We start from the raw sequence: 22,089 nt of genomic DNA on the forward strand, positions 1-22,089 counted from the left end.
TTAAAAAACTAAACTAACATTTGGTGGAATGCTGTATGAGCATTGCAAGTGTTCTGTTGAATCTCATTTGGCCACAGACAATCTTTAGTCAAGCATCTGTTATAGAAACTGTGGGAATGTGTGTTATCAAAACCAAAGATGCTAATCATAGCCATGAAGACATTAGCATTCAAGGCTGGACAGTTGCAACATACTTTGCACCATCAGCTACTGTGCTGTTTGTATTTAAGTACGCTTTTGATTTAACCAACCCATTCCAAAAACTGTCACAGAGCTGGAGCCAACACCCTGTCAAAGAAAGAGACTTGGTTCTTAGAAACGTATACGAAGAGAATTCCTAGAAGCAGACTCTCAGACTGAGCAATTATCAAGTTATAACATGTGTTCGCAAGATACTCCCTTTTTTGAGCCTTTTAAGTGCACTTGTTTTGTTTTCCTTTTACATAGCAACACCTGTAAATGTCTGTGGACAGTAGAGAGTAAAACGTTGCTTTTTTGTTACTGGCCATGGTTGAATCGATCCCCACCCTGTTGTGTTTTTGGGGTGATTTTATGATACTTTGTTTGTCACTGTGGTGTCTCATTTATACATTATAATATCGTAAAGGTAAGAACAAGTCTGGCTTTTCAACTTTGGGCCCCTCGTTACTGTTAATGTTCTATATCATCAAAAGCAACAATGGCTCTTCTGAGAAACACTTTTTCAGAGGTTGAATATATGTCCTCAAGGCTGCAAATGACACTCTTATGCTAGGATTAATGACCTGAGAACATGTCTTCTCAAACCCTGAGCTGCCAATCAAATTCCCAAGGATTGGTGTTGGAATACTGAACTCTAAACTTTAAACAGCTATGTGATTTAGACTAATGTAGTCTTTGGGCCTACCCTGCAACCCATTTGAGCTCTTCTTTAAGAGTTATTCCAAGAACCGCAGCTGGAAGACAGTGTTGTTTCCAGGAAAAGCTTTTTCAATTCTTGCATGTTGTGACATGTAGGAATACTTACCTGTGTTTGTCTTCTTTGCGCATGTCTCTTTCTCTCTCTCTCTGTGTGTTTCTTTTATTATATGCATAATTGTATGGTACAGATTAACACTTTAAATAGTGGATTAGCCTGACTTTATTTTTGCTCAAGGCATACATGCTGTAATATTTTTTTTTGCATTTCCCTCTTGCCAAAACGTACATATGAGATGTTACAAGATGTTTGATCCCACTGTTTGTATTCAAGTCCCATCAAAATTTTAAAGGGCATTTTGTTCTGACATTTTGCAAGAGATACATTCTAGACTGCTGGCTCATGTGAAGCACATATAGTGAGATTAAAGTTAAAAAAATATGATTTATTTATCAAACCACTACAGCTCTGGGTTGAGTAAGTAAACACACTTTATTTTAGCATAACATAATTGTCAAACACATGGTAATCAAATACACTTAGCATTGTAAAAAACTATTAGCTATACATAACCAGTTGATGTCAGATTAATAGCTGGACTCTGTAAATAAACCAAGAACATCAACATCAATCATCATGCTTCTAGAAAAAAAACTAAATCTGGCAGCTTGAACAACCATAATTAATGTAAGTACACAGAATTCTTACGTACACATTATTTCATTTTAACATGAATCTGTTCTATTCAGAGAAAGGTGTAGAATTTCAAAATCTGGAAGTTCTTTTTGTGCCTTTTCTACTAATCCACCCAATACTGATTTCAGTGCAAAAACTTCTCATTTCAGCAAGTTAGCTCATGTTTTACTGTCCTGTTTCTGAACTAAGCTCTTCCAAGAAAAGTTGTTTAAAATCATACGGCTCCAAAACAGCCTTCTAAGTAGGGTTTGAGCTGGGAAATTGAAGTGAAAAGATTTAAAAGTAAAAAAAACTAAGCCAAAAACTAACCAGCAGTAAGTTATGCTTTTTTTAAAGCCTACATCTAACTTTATACAAGATATAATCTGTACGTGTAATTCTTTCTGCGAATAGTTTATTTTGTGCCTTTTTCTAAATTTACAGAAAAGGAGCTTTTATAAAGGTCTTGAACAATAACGCCTGTGCCTGCTTATGACTGTCAGTGGCCACTGACATCTAACCAACCATCCACTAAACACTAGAAAATGGGTATAGTAGACAGCGGTGCCAGACAACCCCGTTATAATAATAATAATAATAATGGATTGGATTTATATAGCGCTTTTCAAGGCACCCAAAGCGCTTTACAATGCCACTATTCATTCACTCTCACATTCACACACTGGTGGAGGCAAGCTACAGTTGTAGCCACAGCTGCCCTGGGGCAGACTGACAGACAGACTGACATATTGCGCCATCGGCCCCTCTGGCCAACACCAGTAGGCGGTAGGTGAAGTGTCTTGCCCAAGGACACAACCAGGACAGAGAGCCCGGGGATCGAACCGGCGACCTTCCGGTTATAGACGCGCTTTCAAACCCCCTGAGCCACGGTTCCCCATCCTTTTATCGAAATCCGTGCGCTAGCACTTGATAGCACCATTTCTGTCAATTTCAGAGGAACCAGAAATCTTATCTGCACTAGTGACTAATTACATTTTGTCGCTAAACTGTTATTACCTTCATATAAATTTAGATCCAGTTGCGCGGCATTTCCACTAAACCAAAATGCCGTTACACTTTCGTGGAAGACCCAACAAACCTGTAAAACTAAAAGCTGCTCTTGATTGCACCACAAAGGTTGTGGCATTAAGTACGCTTAATTCATTATTAAATGTTGTGCAATATTATTGTGCAGCATCTATGATTTGATGCCTAACTGGAATGATGCAGTCCTCAGTTGAATTCAAGTTAAGTACTATACACGGATCCATGCTAATACCGGTATAGTTCTGGTCTTAAGTGGAAATAATCTCACACCTACACTTAAGCCAGACAAATGAGGTATGATGAATGAACAAAAGAATATGCCAGACAAAATAAGGTGACAGACAGAAAGAGAATGATCCGGTACTGGTTGTAAATAGGTGAGAATTACAGATATGTGTGCATGCTCTTACAAATCCAAAATATGAAAACATGACCATTTATCTAAATGGATATTTTAAGATCCAGTATTTGAAGTCTATACAGTTTAGGCTATGTTCGTTTAAAAAAATGGGGATTGGTTTGTTAAGATGAATACACAGAAAATAGATGAGGAAACGGGAAATTGTCTTATTTTGATGCTCTGTTTGAACTTCAGCAGATCATCTTCAACATGTCTACATGTCTAAATACACTGAGTTGCGATCGTGTGATTATTTGCATTAAAGAACAGTTGCACAGGCATCCCTAGTAAAGTGACCGATGAGCATTTGCGCAGGGAAACTGACCAACAGTTGTTTATAATCAGCTGAAAAACCTATGACACTTTTGGAGGGTCAGAGAAGAAGCATCATTGGTAAGTTCTTAACTGTTGAGCTGGCAGCTAAACTATGTTTAAGTTAGAAGATACAACTAAGTTATGTTTTGCTAAACAATTTTTTATTGATGTGGGAAATATGTTGAGGATGAAATATTATTCGAAATGTCTTGACGTGTGCTTAATCACTTGGTAAGAAAAATCCCAGAAAGTTGATTCTGTTCATCTGCACGTGGCGTTTTCCGTGGGAGAAACGTTTCATCATTCATTGAACTGAATTCTTCAGTCTCAGCTGACTGCATGTTTCCCCAGCCTCGTAAACAGCACAATTGCACAAGGACCGAAACTAGCACTATTGACTAACAACTGGCCATGAGGTCAATCTTAAGTGACTTCAGGAGAAACCTGCACTCCACTGAAATTGAAGAAGTCATTTCAGAGAGTGAGGAAATGTTTCTCCCAGAGAAAACACCATGTGCAGATGAATGGAATCAACTTTCTTGGATATCATTTGTAAAGTAGGAAAGAAAGTCATTACCTCATGATATAAAGGATCCTGCTCTAATTTGGCACCATCTACAAAAGAGGCAAATTATAGCAAAGAATTGTGTTTATGTCCATTGGTGTATGTGCATGAAAGTTGAAGAGAAAGTGGCTCTGTAAGAAAAAAGGTGAAGGACTGTGAATCACGACACACAGTGGGGCGTGGTACAGAGGGTGGGTGCAAGTTCAGGATTGCCTCTGTCCCAGCCCAGGTCTATGTATGTATTAAGAGCTCTCCTCAGCTTCACAGGCACTCAGGAGACCCTACAAGCTGTGTGTGCGTTTCTGTGTCATTTCTCAAAGTCATCAACCTGTGACAAGAAGACATGGGCAGACAAAAGGAGTATCTGGATAAACTGTCCCGCTTGTTCCAGATCCGCAACCTGCTGCTTCGTCAAGCCTTAGCAGAGTGTCTTGGCACGCTCATCCTTGTAGTAAGTGTGTGTGTGTGTGTGTGTAGTTCTGCATGAGAGAGTAAACATGCACTGAGTAATTAATAAAATAATACATGGAAGCACAGTTTTTACTCATGTTTCAAAGGTAACTAACAGAGAATTGAGATAGGATAGGACTGATAGGACCTGGTTAGACTTGGTTAGAGGCAGGTGAGACACGGTATTTATCCAGAGAGGGACTGCTTTTTTTTGTTTTGTTTTTTAAAGGCTGACATCTGTGTGTATCAACTGGATTTCTGATTAGCTGAACAGGAGAATGTAAATGGTCTTTAACGGTCAGATCCTTACCATATTCTTATAAATTACTGTGCCAAGTTTGGGCTACAGTTTTTTCCCCGCATGACGATGCTGCAGGATTTCTTAGTTTTTCCATGATAATCCGATCTCTGATTAGAAATATGACTAAAACCATGAAACACTGCAATCTCATCAACTCAGTGTAAAAAGGAAACTGGCTGGCTGTCTGCTCTTTCTGGCTCTTGGTTAAGTTCATTTAAGTTTCTTTTTTTTAAAAATACAATAAACAAAGTCAAATTGTAAACAACACATCAACATTAATAAATGATAAAACAAAATAAATGTTTTTTACAATCAGGAATAGGTGGGTCTCTTCTCTCTATTCATTCAGGATGAGGACCAGATGAACGGCCTGATGTGGCTATGTGAATTCTTAACAGTCATTCGCATAGCCACATCAGGCCCAGAGTGAAAGTCCCAACATTTTATTTGCTTCTGTCGGCTGACACGGCATAAAAACATCTTGACACGAGCTCAAGGCAGTTTACATATAATGCACCTGGACAAGTACTTAAAGTGGCCTCGGCTGCTTGAGTCGGTGAAGTTGTAGGTTTATAAAAATTCTCCTCAGATATCAGGCATTAGACGTGGCATATTTCAGTGTTAAATTCGGCGCAATTTGCAATAAATCACATAATGCAAACTTTAGTGAATGGTGTTTGTATTACTGATTGGGTATTTATGAAATAAAATATTTATTTTTATGTCATTTCAAAGTAAAAGCCATTTAGAGCGTCACACATTATTTAATAAACAGGAGTAATATGGAAGTCCAAATCTCAATGCGCCTGGGTTTGAGAAGTACATGGTGTGACTACTGATGGCACAGGAGAAGGTGTGGTGCAGTTATTCATCAGGGGATACACGTCAGTAATAACATTATTGGGTAGCTGAAAATGGTATTGTGCAAAAGTCAATCAATCAATCATGAAAATGAATCATATCACAGAAATACATTTGCGAACACAATTTTACAGGCATAAATAATATTTTTGCACAGATAAAGTGATTCCCTAAGAGCTGAAATCTTGTCATATCTGAGCATGTGGGCAGTGTATAGGGCTGTTCGATATAACGATAGGCTATATATCAGATGACGATATAAAAACGTCTATTGTTTCATTTTACGCTATCGTTTGTTTCATGGTGTCACAAAATAAACTGTTTACGGCAATATTTTTTTCATCGTTTTGATGGTCACTGTAGTGGCTATATTAATTTCTTAAAGTTCTCTCTTTCTCTTATATTTTATATAACCACACTAGGGAAGGACAAGCGCCTGTTTTTATGAGTTGTGGTTAGCAACAACAACGGTAACAGCATCGCGTCCGCTTGTTTATGTTCCACATAAACCTTTCACAATAAAGCTCAAGATCCTGTTGAGACTTTTCAAAATAAACTGAATCGCGTGAAAGAGCAGATTATTTACGGATGAGAATTAAAAAAGAGCCGCCAGGTGCTAAAAAAATAAACCTTAGACTCAAACGTTAGAACAGGCTTTTCCCCGCAGCACGCCGTGTAATAAATACTCACAAAGAAAACGGCGGACTTTACAACTTATGTCTAAAAATGTATAGTTTCATGCATCGGTTAAAACACTTGACTCCAGCTACATGACGCGCAGCAGGAAACACTTCCCGCAAGACGAGCTGCCCGAGATTCACAGAATTTACAGAAAATGTTACATTTTTGTGATTTATATTGTTATCGGGACAATAGAATTCTTATATCGGGATATGAGATTTTGGTCATATCGCACAGCCCTAGCAGTGTATGTCAAATAGAGGACAAAATAAGTGACAGGCCTAAAAATCCGTAGCCGGCACATGAGAAAGGGTCTAAGTGTAAGAGTGGAAGCGTAGGTAGGCACCGATGTGAATGTCTACAGCCATCTGTAAAATACTGTCCAGGCTCTGTCATGGTTTGGGGCTGCAAGCCTTTGGTTCCTGGGATCTTGTCAAACCTATGATTATATAACTGTCAATATATCAGTATATCAACTGCTTCAACAACAGAAACCACCATAATGTTGTGTACTTTGTTGTGTAACTTACTAGGATCCAGCTGAACTTGCTTTTCTACTCTTTCTTCAGATGTTTGGCTGTGGCGCTGTGGCCCAGCGGGTGTTGAGCGGTGGTTCCCATGGCTTGTTCCTTACTGTCAACTTTGCCTTTGGCTTTGCTGCCATGTTAGGCATCTTGGTCTGTGGCCAAGTGTCAGGTAATCAATCAGATTTATGGAAGTGTATGATATAATCAGCTATGGGTGTGCGTGTGTGTGTTTGTGTGTGTGGCTTTACTTTAGGCAAGGCTGTAATTTTGTGTAATTATGGACTGCACACACTGACATAATGTCAACATCTGCATTTGCAGGCGGCCATCTCAACCCAGCAGTAACTTTTGCCTTGTGTCTGCTTGGAAGAGAGCGCTGGAGAAAGTTTCCCATGTACTTCCTCTTTCAGACAATTGGTGCTTTTTTTGGTGCTGCTATTATTTTTGGCATGTACTATGGTAAGTGAAGACTTCCAGTGGTGAGTCAGAATTATCTTGTTTTTTTTAAAGAAAAAAAAATCCATGGTACATTTAATTGTTTGTATCCCTCTAGATGCTCTGTTGCTCCGTCCTGGAAGTTTTAATTTTACTAGCATTAACAACACGGCTGGCATATTTTCAACTTACCCTGCGAGGCATCTCACACTTGTCAATGGTTTCTTTGATCAGGTGCTCTTTTGAAACTCAAACATGTATCATACACATAATTTCAATTCTGAAATAATAAATGATATATCCCATTATTGCTTCTTACTTGTACCCCTCCTCAACACAGATTATTGGCACAACAGCGCTCATAGTTTGTGTTCTGGCCATTGTGGATCCTCACAACAACCCCATCCCCCAAGGGCTGGAGGCCTTCACTGTGGGATTTGTGGTTCTTGTCATTGGATTGTCCATGGGCTTTAATTCTGGCTATGCAGTCAATCCTGCCAGAGACTTTGGACCACGTCTTTTCACCTCTATGTCTGGGTGGGGGGGTGCTGTTTTCACGTAAGTAGACAGATTTTATGCATTTTTCCTTCACATTGCTCTTCCACTGCTCTCTGTTTGTTAACCCTTTTTATCTGGCAATAAGTGAGATCCTGTCTCCCCGCAGGGCTAGAGACTGCTGGTTCCTGGTCCCTATTTTTGTCCCATTCCTTGGTTCCATTCTTGGCGTAGTGATTTACCAGTTGATGGTTGGTTTCCACACAGAGGGAGAAGCACGTGACAAGAAACAGGGGACAGTCCAGGAGAACCTCCAACTTGCCAATGTTGCTTCCTCAAACAACTCTAAAGAGGCTACCAAAGAAATTTACTGAGGGTCTTGCAGAAATACAGCTAGTCACTGCATTTTGGAATGCACAGTATAACAGCAGCATGTTTATTTCCTGCCATTTTTCTCAAGCTATCTCTGTCTGTTTGGATTTTTCCCCAGATAGTTATCAGGTCATGTTACTGTATCAGAGTTTTGAAAAATGACTGTGTGAGTAGAAAAGCAAATTCAGAAACACAGAATTACATTAATTCTTTTATGAGATGATTTTGTATTTCATTCTCTATAAAACTTCAGTTTTTACACTACTTTATGTTTAATGTTTTTTTTTTTTAATTTTTAAGATAGGTAGTGTGTGTGTGTGTGTGTGTGTATATATATATATATATTATTCAGACAGACCTTTGTCTATTAGTTTCTGTGCTTCTTTGTGCTTTTTTTTTTAGCCTATTTCAATGTTAATCTCCTTGAAAAGAATAAAGTACATTTCGTTTAAAGTTCATAACAGTCAGCAACATATTTTAGTGCAGACTGTGTTAGCTGTGTTCTCAGGTGTTGACAGATTGTGGTGAGATTATAATCTGCCACCGCCACCTTTTCTCTGAAACCAGCTAGAGGTGCTATGATTTTAAAACTGAACTTTTTTCCCTGAAAAAATGATTTGAAAGTCATTCAACACTATCAAGTACTTTTAATTTCATGCTTGAAACAACATTTATATTCTATGTGCAGAAACATATTCCATATGGTCTTTAATGTCTTAAATATGGGTGTATTCACTGAGGTGTACCAGATTGGAGAGTGAATATTTTGTAAGTAGGATAAGGGGAAATACTTTTGCATTTATAAAATAAAGTTCTGTTTTTTTTTTTTTTAGTGCTGTTTACTGTTGGTTGTGCAGCTTGACACTGCTTTCTCATGTTTGTCACAAATGGATAAAGGACACTCTTTCGAGGATGCCAATGTTCACATTTTGGACAGAGGGGACAGATGGTTTGAAAGAGGAGTGAAAGAAGCCATCTATGTCCACTGTGAGCGACCATCTTTGAACAGAGGCGGTGGTTTACGACACCAACTGTCTGCCATCTATAATCCAGTTTTGAGTTCCCTCCCCAGACGCCTTAACGCCCACTCACATCCTGGGCCATCTGACCTCAGGAATTCTCATGATAAGGTGGGGCCAGGTTTCACAATGAGCTCACCCGAAACCCTGGCTGACTGGGACCCACACCCAGTTTCACACCTTGGCTCAGGCGATTAGAGGATCATCAGGGGGTCCTTTTGTCCCTCTGTGGGGGGATACTCCCACTAGGTTTAAATCTGGGACTCTCCACCATTTGACCTTAGAACTGAAGAAGCTTCTCGGATGAGAGGTGAAACGTCTTCAAGCAACTTAAAGAAGTCCAGACGCTTTTCTTTGCAAGCTCATTTGACTGGTACAACTGCGATTACAGGGTGACAGTTTTGAATCAAAATCTGGAAAATAATGTTACTAAAGCTTTGAAATGTAATATGATCTAGTAATACACCCTTTGCATCCCTTTGGACTCGCCCCTACTTGTTAAAGGTGTCACTGAAATTAGGATGGCTGCCGACACCAAGATGCTTAATTTGAACATCGCATCAGATGAAGCTTATCTGCATATGTTTAATGTACCTGCTGTAGCTTTACTGCATATTTTCGCGGTGTAAAACAAAAAACGGTGGATGTGAGCTTTTACAACGTTCGTTTTTCTTCATGTTGGAGCTTGTTGAACCGGTGGCTTGATGAAAGACTTCCGCAAGCTTTTTGCCAGTAAAGATTTTAAGGGTGATTACTCGAACAAGAGCTGCCGTTTTGTTTCCACTCACCCGAGCTCACCGTCTCGGCAACGGCTCCACCTCTTTGCCTCTAGCTGTGTGTGTGTGCACGAGCTCATCGTTAAACAATGACATCATCTTCACTGCTGTTGTTGCGACTAGGACTGGGGGCTGCCTGGACCCAGTGATGTCATACTTGTTATTCACTCGTGTGCTCCTAGATACGTTTGCACTGCAGATCTATTTTTAGTCAAAAATGTGGGTGACAAGTGAGCGCAAGAGAGTCTCGAAGATTTCTTTTCAGTTTTATTTTAATTACAACATTTGTACAAAACAAGTCAGAAAATAAATCAAATGCTTGTAATAGCGTATGAATACTCAGTTATTTGCCATCTTTGTTTTTCTTATTCTTTGCCTTTTAAGAATTTGCATTTACTTGCCATTTATCAACAAGATATGTGGATACCCAGTTTTTATCCAAGTGTAAGGGAGAGGAGAGAAAATGAGGGCAAATCTGTTCTTGCAGAGAAAGTATTCTGGCTGTCAGTGTGATCCAGTGGGTTCGTCCATTTACTTTCAACAGGCCTTAGCATGCTAAGCATGCATGGTGACCTGCATGCTTAGCATGCTAAGGCCTGTTGAAAGTAAATGGACGAACCCACTGGATCACACTGACAGCCACCCTGCAGGTGCACCTGTATCTCGTCCAAACATGCAGGGTCACCCTGCATGTTTGGACGAGATTACCCTGGAAAGTCCCTCTTAAACACGAATACAGTTTTCTGTCCAACAAAGCTGTTCGTACCATGTCATTTATTTCCTCTTTAATGACAGATGTTAATATCCGAAGTGCACTGCGTGAACATTTAAACCTTTGTGTTACCACAGAAATGTTGCCCTTATAATGTATTTATAAATGTAATGATTGTTTTAAAGGAATTATCAGCAAGCCCACAGACCCCCCCACTTCTTACAATACCTGTTGTTTATTTAATGATTATATTGGTTGATTCTTGTTTATATTCATGATTTAACAACCTGAGGACACTTGGAGGTTAGCACGACATCTTTAAGATAAAAATATTTATATTAACAATGGATTACATTACAGTAAACAAATGGAAATGTGTCTATCTGCACTTCCCTTTCAGTGTCAATTCCCATTATATGAAGCAATTGGAGAAACAGGTTTAAACACACTTCACTCCCTGTTTAGCACTAAATGGGAACATGGAAAGGTTACAGTTAGTTGGCCAACATATTCAAGTATTTACCAACTTGAATGATATTAGTACCTAGGATGAGGTAGATCACAACCTGATTCCAGACAGGATGCTAAACTAATAATTGAAAAACATGAAATAAATGCTTCAAATTTCAGCAAAGGTACCGTAGTAAAACTGAAAAACAGTGTATTAGAATGAATAACAACTAATACAAGTGCAATAGGTCTTATCTATTCTAGTACATGCAACACTTTTTAAATTTTTTAAACTGTTTAAGTTTAGTGGCAGCAGGATATACGGTACGTGACTTGAAAAAACCACATGGTCCTTTAAAACTGTGATACAAACAGCACTTACCAACATTGTGACTGTGCACACATGCTTTCCATCATAAAGTGGCTCGCTAGTTATAGTTTGCGTCCAGGTGGATTCAGTAAAACCGTTATATGCATAAACTGTATTTGTTATGCAACTGCATGGGAATTCATTTGGTTCATATTTCATAGGCATGTACACATACAAATTAGTGTTGCTGTATAGACCATGCTGCTATTTTCTTTTTTCCACTTCTGTATAATTGGTGTTTAATACCTGGAACCTGAGGGGACATGGTGATATAAATATGAAACTTTAAACATGCCCCGACTGAAAGTTTCTTTTGTTTTTATTATGAGAGAGCACACTCCTGAGAGTCTGCCGCTACATGCAGCATCGGTTAGATAACAAAGCATGTGCGTCTTCTGCTTGTTAACTGGTGGAACAGAAACAAAAAAACCCATTTACTTTCTGCATTTTTTTTGGGTGGGCTGAGCCCATTCCTTTACACAGATTCCTAAAAGCTTGATCTGGTTTGCTTAATCCATCATTAATGCAAGCTTCAACAATGTACTCGGGGTGGTGCACAACTGAGAGAAAGTAGGAATAGCCCAGTTGTCAAACATGCCCTCCCAACTGTGCAGCTTACATATGCTATGTTGCTGAAGGCAGAAAGATTATTATTTAATAATCTTATATAAGTATATATGAGTCATAATTCTACCTAGTGATTCACAGCTCAACTTTATTCATGCAGTATACAATTTTTAATGAACTGAGTTTTAGCTGTAAATATTTCTCAGTTATTTCAGACTCCACTGCCTTTACTAAAAAGTTTTGATGGGAAGACATGCTGGGAAGATGGAAAATCCATGAAAACTCGTTGATGTCAACTACAGAACAATATATTTTTCAACAAGTGTCTTATCGAGTATTTCAATAGGGGCATTTAAATGATGTTGTGCAAAGTAAAATTATAGCACTGCAAATGGGTAAGGAGAGCAGAGAATAACATTGGGACTTTTGATATTAGCTAAAAGCCTGAAAGATGAAGTTCTGATGGTGAGTAGTTTGTGCTTTTAAAAAAGACTTAAACCTTATTATCAGTTATGTTTAAAATGTGTAATCATATGTAATATGAGTGTATGAAAAAGCTGGACCACTGGAAATGATTGATAAATAATTAATTCTATAAATGAATGTTCTTGTTTTGTACAGTGGCCCTGTCTACTCAGTTTGTGAGGACCTGTGGTTATTGGGGTTCTCTCTCTCTTTTTCCATGCTTATAGACATACAAACTCAAACAGTTCTCAGCTAATATGAGATTATAGCTTAAGTTAAAATAAATGTGTCCGCTCCCTTGAAAACTGGCTGCAGTTGCTGTCCATGGTGCTGATCAAAAGCTGAAATGGTGTTACTGACATTTCCTATTCTCTGTGTGTGTGTGTGTGTGTGTGTGTGTGTGTGTGTGTGTGTGTGCTCCTCCTACACACACAAACACACACAGAGACACACTCACTCACACACAGAATGTTTGCTTTGGTACAATGTTGTGTTAAGGTTCTAAAAAATATTTGCCCCAGGGTATATCACAAAGCTGTTAGCAAAAGGGAGTGATAGAGTCGTTTATTTAATAGACGTACCAGTTAATGTATGTCGATGTTTGTCTATGTAAGGGATTGAATGAACAATTAGTGTAAAGTTTTTACCTCTTTCAGTATAAATACATTTACTTTTCCACCAGTAGATGGCAACAGGTGTATAGAAAACAAAGCAAAGGTTTTGTTGTGTTTGTAGAGAAAGTTCAGCAATGTTTTAAAGTGTCTGAGTGTTTTTGAGAGAAATCTCATGGGATTCAATATATATGTGGTGTGGAATAAAATCTTTCATTCCATGCATGTACTAATTGGCTGAAGGTTTGGAGGCTTTTACTAAGCTTTATGTATCTGGTCCTGTGAAATGTGACTCACACATTTATTATGTAAAGCTATCACTGGGAAAATGGATTCAGTTTTCTGTCTTTTAGTTAATCAAATATGTGGAAACATCAAAATGCCTTATTAATTTTCAGTGTGTTTAGAAAGCACTTTTAAAATGTCTGACACAAAGTGATAAGAGTGTGGTTTAACTTTGACCCAGTGTTTTGTGTTTTCGGATATTTGTAATCATATTAATGAATTGTTTCGACTTTGAGCAATTGACTTGTTTGTAGATTGTATTAATTATCTTTGCTTTCTTTGTGTTATTACATTTTTTTATTTCCTGTTAATCCCCTACTATGTTATTTGAGGTTTCGTGTTCGTTTTTCTCTTCCTGCATCAGGTCGGTGTCTAGAGTCCGGGTCTCGATTGTCCTTTCTTCCTTTGTGTTTCCTGGTCTCAGTGTTATTCTCATTTTGGGTTCCAGTCAGTTTGTGTTTCTAATTTTCCTTTTGTATTTATGTTTTGTTTATTTCCACCTCCTAGTCTCCAGCCACATAAAGGCTCACTTTCAGTTTACCTGCATGTCTGTGTTTGGGTTCTCACACTCAACTTCACGAAACCTGACACCATGTGTGTGACTGATAGACATAATTTTAAAAAGCCTTTACAGAGAAATATTTTGGAGCACTCAAAGTTGTACCATGTGAATAAAATCTGCTTTTATGCTTTGCACATCATCTGACTAACTTTGACATGTTTATGGGTATGCATTCTTTTTAATCTATTTTTAATGTGCAACAATGAAATAAAACTAAAACCTTCACTGTAACATAAAACAAAAGTTACTGGTGGGTTAGGTTACAACGGTTACTCTCTGTTTAGTGATGCAATAGCAACACTAAACAGAGAGTAACTTTTGCACAGAGTGGTTGGAAACTGTATGAAGCCACAAACACAGAAAGAGGTCAACTGTAAAAATAAAAATTACGTGTAAGGCATCATGTAGTACATCCGGTAGGCAAATTTTTATTTTCTCTGAGTTGTTTTGTCTGCATAAACTTTGTTTTTGATCCCAAGCAATGGTGAATTCCCTTAATCTGCAGAATTCATGGGTCCTCTTCTTGTAACTCCACATTCAGGCATTACCCAGATAGATACTCAGTTCAAAGTCCAGAGTGATAATGAAAGCCACCAAGATATCTGTAAGGGCCACTCATTTAGTTGGGAATTGAGAACTAGTAGAAAAAAAAGTTCCCAGTGGTTCAGTTCCTTAACCTATCGATACCATTTAATGGTTCTTGCACTTCAGCTATAATCTGCTGCTTTCAGTTTGAGGAGGAAAAATAGCACAATCTAGAGTGTGGATATGGACATTAATATGCATGGCACAAAAGGACAAGATAAATGGAAAAGTGGAAAACTGAAACAATGACATTATGCTGCTAAAACAACTTTGATTCCTTGCAAGCATCTGCAAAGACAGCATGCTAACACTTAGCTAACCAGGAACCCAGAGAGAAACCTGAGTAAACGGCGAGCCTAGCAGCCAGAACCTTAGCTTCAATAGGTAGTAAGCTGCAGGCTGCAACCTCCCTTACAAATGACAAGATGGAGCGGCCACTTCCAGACACCTTACTGACTGCTCCGCTCAGACTAGGCACCTTTTTAGTTGTTTACTTATTTATTGCTTTGTTTACTTCTTAAAATCTTCTAGTTTTATAGTCTACTACAGCAGCTCACTCAACATCGATAACAAGGTTGCAGATGTAATCTTGGACACTTTTAAACCCGACACTGGCGTTCGTACAATTGCAACATTCTGTGCATCACTGAGACATGGCTGACCCCCACCGTCCCGTAAGTTCATCGGATTCATTCTCTGTGAGCGAGATCAAGTCAAACAAACACCAAAAGGTGGAGGAGTGTGTCCCATGGTAAACAGAAAGTGGTGTGACGCCAGGAGCATTTCTACTCTCTCCAGTGGCTTCTCGTCCCATCTGGAATACCTAAGCATTAAGTGTCGCCCTTTTTACCTGACCAGTGAGTTCACCTTGGTAATTGCCACGGTTGTCTACATCCCACCCCAAGCCGACACAGGTATGGCTTTGTACAAACTGCAAAAAATTGAACTGTTTCAAAGCAATGACCCGTGAGCAGCCCTCATTGTAGCAGGAAACTTCAACAAAGCAAACCTCGGACAAGTCATGCCAAACTTTTACCAACATGTCACATGTCCGACGAGGGGGGATAGAATCTTGGACCATTGCTACAGGCTATACAAGCAGGGCTACGATGCTTTCTGGAAAGTCTGACCACAATGCCATCTTCCTCAGTATAAACAAAACATACGTAGGGATGAAGTAACCACGAGAGAGGTGAAACACTACAGGGAGTGCAGAATTATTAGGCAAATGAGTATTTTGTCCACATCATCCTCTTCATGCATGTTGTCTTACTCCAAGCTGTATAGGCTCGAAAGCCTACTACCAATTAAGCATATTAGGTGATGTGCATCTCTGTAATGAGAAGGGGTGTGGTCTAATGACATCAACACCCTATATCAGGTGTGCATAATTATTAGGCAACTTCCTTTCCTTTGGCAAAATGGGTCAAAAGAAGGACTTGACAGGCTCAGAAAAGTCCAAAATAGTGAGATATCTTGCAGAGGGATGCAAAGTCTCAAAATTGCAAAGCTTCTGAAGCGTGATCATCGAACAATCAAGCGTTTCATTCAAAATAGTCAACAGGGTCGCAAGAAGCGTGTGGAAAAACCAAGGCGCAAAATAACTGCCCATGAACTGAGAAAAGTCAAGCGTGCAGCTGCCAAGATGCCACTTGCCACCAGTTTGGCCATATTTCAGAGCTGCAACATCACTGGAGTGCCCAAAAGCACAAGGTGTGCAATACTCAGAGACATGGCCAAGGTAAGAAAGGCTGAAAGACGACCACCACTGAACAAGACACACAAGCTGAAACGTCAAAACTGGGCCAAGAAATATCTCAAGGCTGATTTTTCTAAGGTTTTATGGACTGATGAAATGAGAGTGAGTCTTGATGGGCCAGATGGATGGGCCCGTGGCTGGATTGGTAAAGGGCAGAGAGCTCCAGTCTGACTCAGACGCCAGCAAGGTGGAGGTGGAGTACTGGTTTGGGCTGGTATCATCAAAGATGAGCTTGTGGGGCCTTTTCGGGTTGAGGATGGAGTCAAGCTCAACTCCCAGTCCTACTGCCAGTTTCTGGAAGACACCTTCTTCAAGCAGTGGTACAGGAAGAAGTCTGCATCCTTCAAGAAAAACATGATTTTCATGCAGGACAATGCTCCATCACACGCGTCCAAGTACTCCACAGTGTGGCTGGCAAGAAAGGGTATAAAAGAAGAAAAACTAATGACATGGCCTCCTTGTTCACCTGATCTGAACCCCATTGAGAACCTGTGGTCCATCATCAAATGTGAGATTTACAAGGAGGGAAAACAGTACACCTCTCTGAACAGTGTCTGGGAGGCTGTGGTTGCTGCTGCACGCAATGTTGATGGTGAACAGATCAAAACACTGACAGAATCCATGGATGGCAGGCTTTTGAGTGTCCTTGCAAAGAAAGGTGGCTATATTGGTCGCTGATTTGTTTTTGTTTTGTTTTTGAATGTCAGAAATGTATATTTGTGAATGTGGAGATGTTATATTGGTTTCACTGGTAAAAATAAATGATTGAAATGGGTATATATTTGTTTTTTGTTAAGTTGCCTAATAATTATGCACAGTAATAGTCACCTGCACACACAGATATCCCCCTAAAATAGCTAAAACTAAAAACAAACTAAAAACTACTTCCAAAAACATTCAGCTTTGATATTAATGAGTTTTTTGGGTTCATTGAGAACATGGTTGTTGTTCAATAATAAAATTATTCCTCAAAAATACAACTTGCCTAATAATTCTGCACTCCCTGTAGTCTGTCCAATCAGAAGCTATGCTACAGGACGTGCTCAACGACTTAGACTGGGACATGTTCAGAGCATGCACAGCTGACATCAACAAGTTTACGGAAGTAGCAGTAAGCTTCGTTAGCAGATCGTTAGGAGATCATCCCCACTGCGAGAGTCATGACGTTCCCAAATCAGAAACCATGAGACAGATCAATCTGCGCTGCAGTGAACGCCGGGACCGGCACTGCCGATATGAGTGCCTACAAAGTGCCTACTATTGGTGATAATGAAGTTGTTCGAGAGGATGTTGAAGCACATCATCTCCTCCTCCATCCCAAACACCACAGATCCACTCCAGTTAACCTACCGACCCAACAGATCCACAGGGGACGCCATCGCCCATGTCCTGCACACCACTCAGCCATGTGGACAGGAAACAGGGTAACTATATGAGGCTGCTGTTTGTTGATTGCAGTTCAGTGTTCAACACAATAGTGCCTGGTAGACTGTTCACAAAGCTGAGGGATCTAGGACTCAACAGCCATCTGTGTGCATGGGTGTTGGACTTCCTCACTGGCACAACTTAGGTGGTGAGGTGCATCTCCGACAACACCACCATCAACACGGGAGCGGCACAGGGGTCTGTATTCTCGCCACTCCTCTACTCCCTCTATACTTCAGATTGTGTGACCATCCATGGCTCCAATACCATTGTGAAGATTGTTGACGACACAGTGGTGTTGGGCGCCATCTCCAACAACGATGAGATGGCCTACATGGAGGATGTGAGGAATCTGGGATCGTGGTGCCAGGATAACCACCTCCAGCTGAATGTAGGCCATCTCCAACAACGATGAGATGGCCTACATGGAGGATGTGAGGAATCTGGGATCGTGGTGCCAGGATAACCACCTCCAGCTGAATGTCAGCAAGGCCAAGGTGCTGGTGGTGGACTTCAGAAGGAGTCAGCACAGAGACTACAAGACTATTATCATCAATGGAGCTCCAGTGGAGAGGGTTTGGTCCTTTAAGTATCTCGGTGTCCACATCTCCTCACATCTGGCATGTAAATAATGTAATCACTAGTATAGCAAATTACTTTTTCCACAGAGTAATTAACAAAGAGGGGAAATACCTCAACAAACATTTGACCGACAGCATGCAATTAATTTGCATAAATGTAATGTTGTTATTGCTGCTTAGCAATGGCGGTGACTCTCAAAACAGTGCCAATGAGAACCTAATGACAACTGATAAGAGAATCTATAAGGAACTGAATCGATAAGTGATATTAGTAATGGAATCGGAATCTCTAAATTCTTATTAATTCCCATCCCTGGCCACTCATGTATTCTCTCATGTATTCTCTCCCACCAGCTCACTGTTCTAAGCTGGGTCATCCATAAGGATCTTTATTTTCATCTTCATAGTCTTTTTCTGAATTTCCTACATTGACATAGGTTAATATTACAACCATAGCTGGACTGGCCATCGGGCATACCGATGGTGATTTTTCATTTTTATGGGCCGATGGGTTTTTTTTTCTTTCTTTTTTTTTTCGTAATGGTATAAACACTGAAAGGTGGTGGATTGGCCAGATGCTGGGAGATGTGTAAAAATAACTCAATTGTTTGGTGGTGGCTATTGCGGAGCTTTCACAGCTTGAGTAACATTAGCAAGTGGTGAAGGCCAGCAGATGCAACATGCTGGCAGGTGGATGACGGAAAGGTGAGGCAGGAGGAGGAGAGACCCGAGGCGGCCGCCGGTGTCGGTCCGAGTGTCAGGGGAACTGAACTTCAGGTGAGAAGTTATGACCTGCAGTCTATCTGGGTCAGATATAAACCAAGTTTATGTTGAGTTTATTTTCGTTGTGCTGACTTTTTACAGTCAGTTACAATAACTCGTACTGCGTACTAGCTAGCATGACGGAGTTTATATACAGCTGGGCGGGTGCTATGATGTTACTGATGTTGAAATTTATTTTATTAAGGTTTATTAAGGTTAATTAGTTTCCTACTGTCCCGTAAAAAACGGAATCGTCTCGTATTCAGAGAAAATATTCGTGTTGAGCTGAAAAGGAACGCGATTTGTCCCGTACTTCAGCTAGAATGAAAAAGACACAAAACTGGATTTATTCTGTGTCTTTATGCTGCAGCTGCCTCTTCTTTCATTCTCTCCCCCTCTCTCCCCTGTTGTTATTTCAATCATGAAACTGATCAATGATCAGCTGATCGGCTTTTCTCTCTTGTTTGTTTATCGCCCACTTTGCGCCAGAAAGAAGAAAGCAGTGGAGGTTAAACAACAGCAGCACGTTTAAGCTTGATCAGCTGTTGTTAGAATTTATTTAATATTCATTTCTAGTATCAGCTGATGTTTGCTGGAGCCACAGCCGTAAAAAAGCTGCTGGTCATGATGTCGGTTTGGTTATCTGGTGAGAGGGAAACATGAAGATGAAACCAGGAGATGTCCTTACTGAATCATCAGAGCTGAACAGGTGATGGAGAAACAGGTTTACCTTTTAGGTGACATTAATAAGTTGAAGGGAAGTTATGAACTGTTTCTGAGAGACAAATAACACCAGGATCCTTTTCTATGTAGCTGACAGCTGGTAACTGTGCAGGGGCGGGTCTAGCAAAGTTTTGCCAGGGAGCCACGTAGGGCATTAACAGGGAAAGGGGGCACAAAGAAATACTTTTCTTTCTTATTCTCGTTTAAAATGTCTCGCTTTTAATAAATAATTATCTGAATCTTACAACAAATGTTTGTTATGTAAAATGTATAGAAATCATTATTGTACATAGTAATTTTTTTCATTGTCCCATCATAATTTCTTCAGAAGTAAGTACTGTATATGGTGCCAGTATTTTCCCACATTTTCTAGATACTGTACCAGTACTGTGTGTAAAATGCCATCAAAAAGTCAATTAAGTTTTATTCTTTCTCACCTGTCTTTCTGTCTCCTTTCACTTTTTAAAGGTTGCCATGTTGGAAAAAATATTTTGCCCTGCCATGCTGTTTATTGATGTGGTAAATGAATAGTTTATGAAAATATATCTAAATCTGTCATTTATTATTTTTTAATATTCAGTAATGATAATGTCTCACCTCTAGTCTTCTCTATCTTAATTTCAGGTATCCACCATGTGTTGTAGATAGTTCAGGAGGTTAACTCGACCAAGCAGTCTTTGGGTTTCTACTGTTTAGAATACCAGAATAGGGAGGATGGTGTAGGTTTATTAGACTGATACATATATACCAACAAGACAGTGTACATCACTGTGACAACAGCGTTTGTTTTCATTCAAAGGCTTTATGGTTTTTCCTATAATACCTGGTGGGCCAGTCTCTAGTCAAAATGAGGGCTGCTGCTACGTTGGTGGACCTGTGCAGATGTCCTCATACAATGACCTAGCACATATATGATCCCGGAGGAGCTGGACTACCTGCAGGCATCAAAAAGCAAAGTGGCTAAAATCCAAACAAGAGAATTATCCATCTGGAGTGAAAAGGAGATAGAACAATGGTCTCTGCCATTACCTTTTTGTGGGTTTTCTTATTGTTGCCTCTCCGGTATTTTTTTTTTTTTTAATTTGCAATGGTTTATGCTTCCTAACTGTACAGACTGGGGACCCTGAAGTTGAACTACCTTTGTGCTAATTTGTGTCTTATACTACAGTGTAGTATTAGATTAACTGATTTGATAAAATAACCACAAAAATTTGAAAAAAATGAGGATTGGTATCCTCTTTGATTTCAGAAAAATAAAGCAGTTTTAATTCAAATATTGAATTAGAAGAACAATGGCATTAACAAGATTGTAATGTTTACAAAAAAACCCTAAACACTTACAATAGGCAGGGTGATTACAAGTAAACCACAGTTAAAAACCACACATCCACACACCAACTTGGCCTGGTCTGGCTTTTTAGCAAATAATCACCTTAGAAATCCACTCTGAAAGTTTTCTGCTGACTACAGAACCTATACTTAGAGCCCAGAAACATATCTAAGCTTTAACCTACAAGCTGACAACAAAACTTTTATTTCAAAGAGCTGTTTTGTGATCAGGAAACTGTGGGTGAGAGAACTGAATTTGGTGGAAGTACAGTTTTTGACAGCAAAGTTTTGTTTTGTTTTTTTTAAATAATAAAAAACGTTTTTACTTTAACTTAACGGGGCTGTGACTGATAGGACATCACTGACTTGTGAACTGGTTTTAGTGGTACTACACTTCATGAAAGCCTTTGTTGAGCCACTTAAAAAAAAAAGAAAACACTAACACAGGAAACAAAACAAGAACAGTTTCTGAAATCTCATCGCATGAGCAGTCTACAAGTTTCCCACCATACAGAGGTACAAAAAGAGTTAGGAGTTTCCAACCACACACTTGGTCAGAGTTACAAAAAGAGGTATGACTTCAACAACCAACCCACACACAAGCACGCCTCATCCTACAAATGTAAAAATTAAAAAAGAAGAAGAAGAGGAAGAAAGAAAATAGATGAATAAATGAAACCACACACAAATACATAAACTGCTGATTTTATGGGTGTAACAAAAGTGCAACATTTCCTCCCATTTGCGTATTTTCTGACTTATAAGCAACAGAGCCTGATATAAACTCTTGTCAGCTCTATAATGTTCTCATCAACTTTGTTGAATAAGCAGCCCAACAACAGAAACAACCAATTTGCCTATGGAAGGATGATAAAATTATAAGGTTTTACTGACTATTAAACATACTCTTTGGTTATTTTCCACCTGCTTTAACTGCAACAGTATTAATGTATAAAAATATAATATATATTTTATTGTATAAATATTATATAATTATATTATAATTTTGGCAGAAACATACGGTGGTAGAAACACCACTAACTGGTTCAGTCTTTAAATGTTACCGATAAACAATTTAAATGAGAA

General features: G+C 39.3%; 1 protein-coding gene across 1 annotated transcript; it reads left to right on the forward strand.

The window, feature by feature from the left end:
• The first annotated feature begins 4,130 nt into the window (after positions 1-4,130).
• Positions 4,131-10,311, forward strand: LOC146376008 (aquaporin-3-like). Its single transcript, XM_084946954.1, has 6 exons — positions 4,131-4,351; positions 6,763-6,889; positions 7,042-7,179; positions 7,274-7,389; positions 7,496-7,713; positions 7,820-10,311. The coding sequence occupies exons 1-6, from the start codon at positions 4,244-4,246 to the stop codon at positions 8,022-8,024; spliced, it is 912 nt and encodes a 303-aa protein (XP_084803080.1). The 5' UTR covers positions 4,131-4,243; the 3' UTR covers positions 8,025-10,311.
• Positions 10,312-22,089: the final 11,778 nt, after the last annotated feature.

Source organism: Perissodus microlepis, chromosome 12 (assembly GCF_051167445.1).
Source record: "Perissodus microlepis isolate ML-2025 ecotype Zambia chromosome 12, ASM5116744v1, whole genome shotgun sequence".
Lineage (NCBI taxonomy): Eukaryota > Metazoa > Chordata > Actinopteri > Cichliformes > Cichlidae > Perissodus > Perissodus microlepis.

What these genes read in the sequence shown, in the direction of transcription:
- LOC146376008 (XM_084946954.1), top strand. Translation starts at nt 4,244, where the DNA reads ATGGGCAGACAAAAGGAGTATCTGGATAAACTGTCCCGCTTGTTCCAG. An exon ending in TTGGCACGCTCATCCTTGTA is followed by an intron (nt 4,352 to 6,762) that starts GTAAGTGTGTGT and finishes CTCTTTCTTCAG; the next exon opens with ATGTTTGGCTGTGGCGCTGT. An exon ending in TGGGGGGGTGCTGTTTTCAC is followed by an intron (nt 7,714 to 7,819) that starts GTAAGTAGACAG and finishes GTCTCCCCGCAG; the next exon opens with GGCTAGAGACTGCTGGTTCC.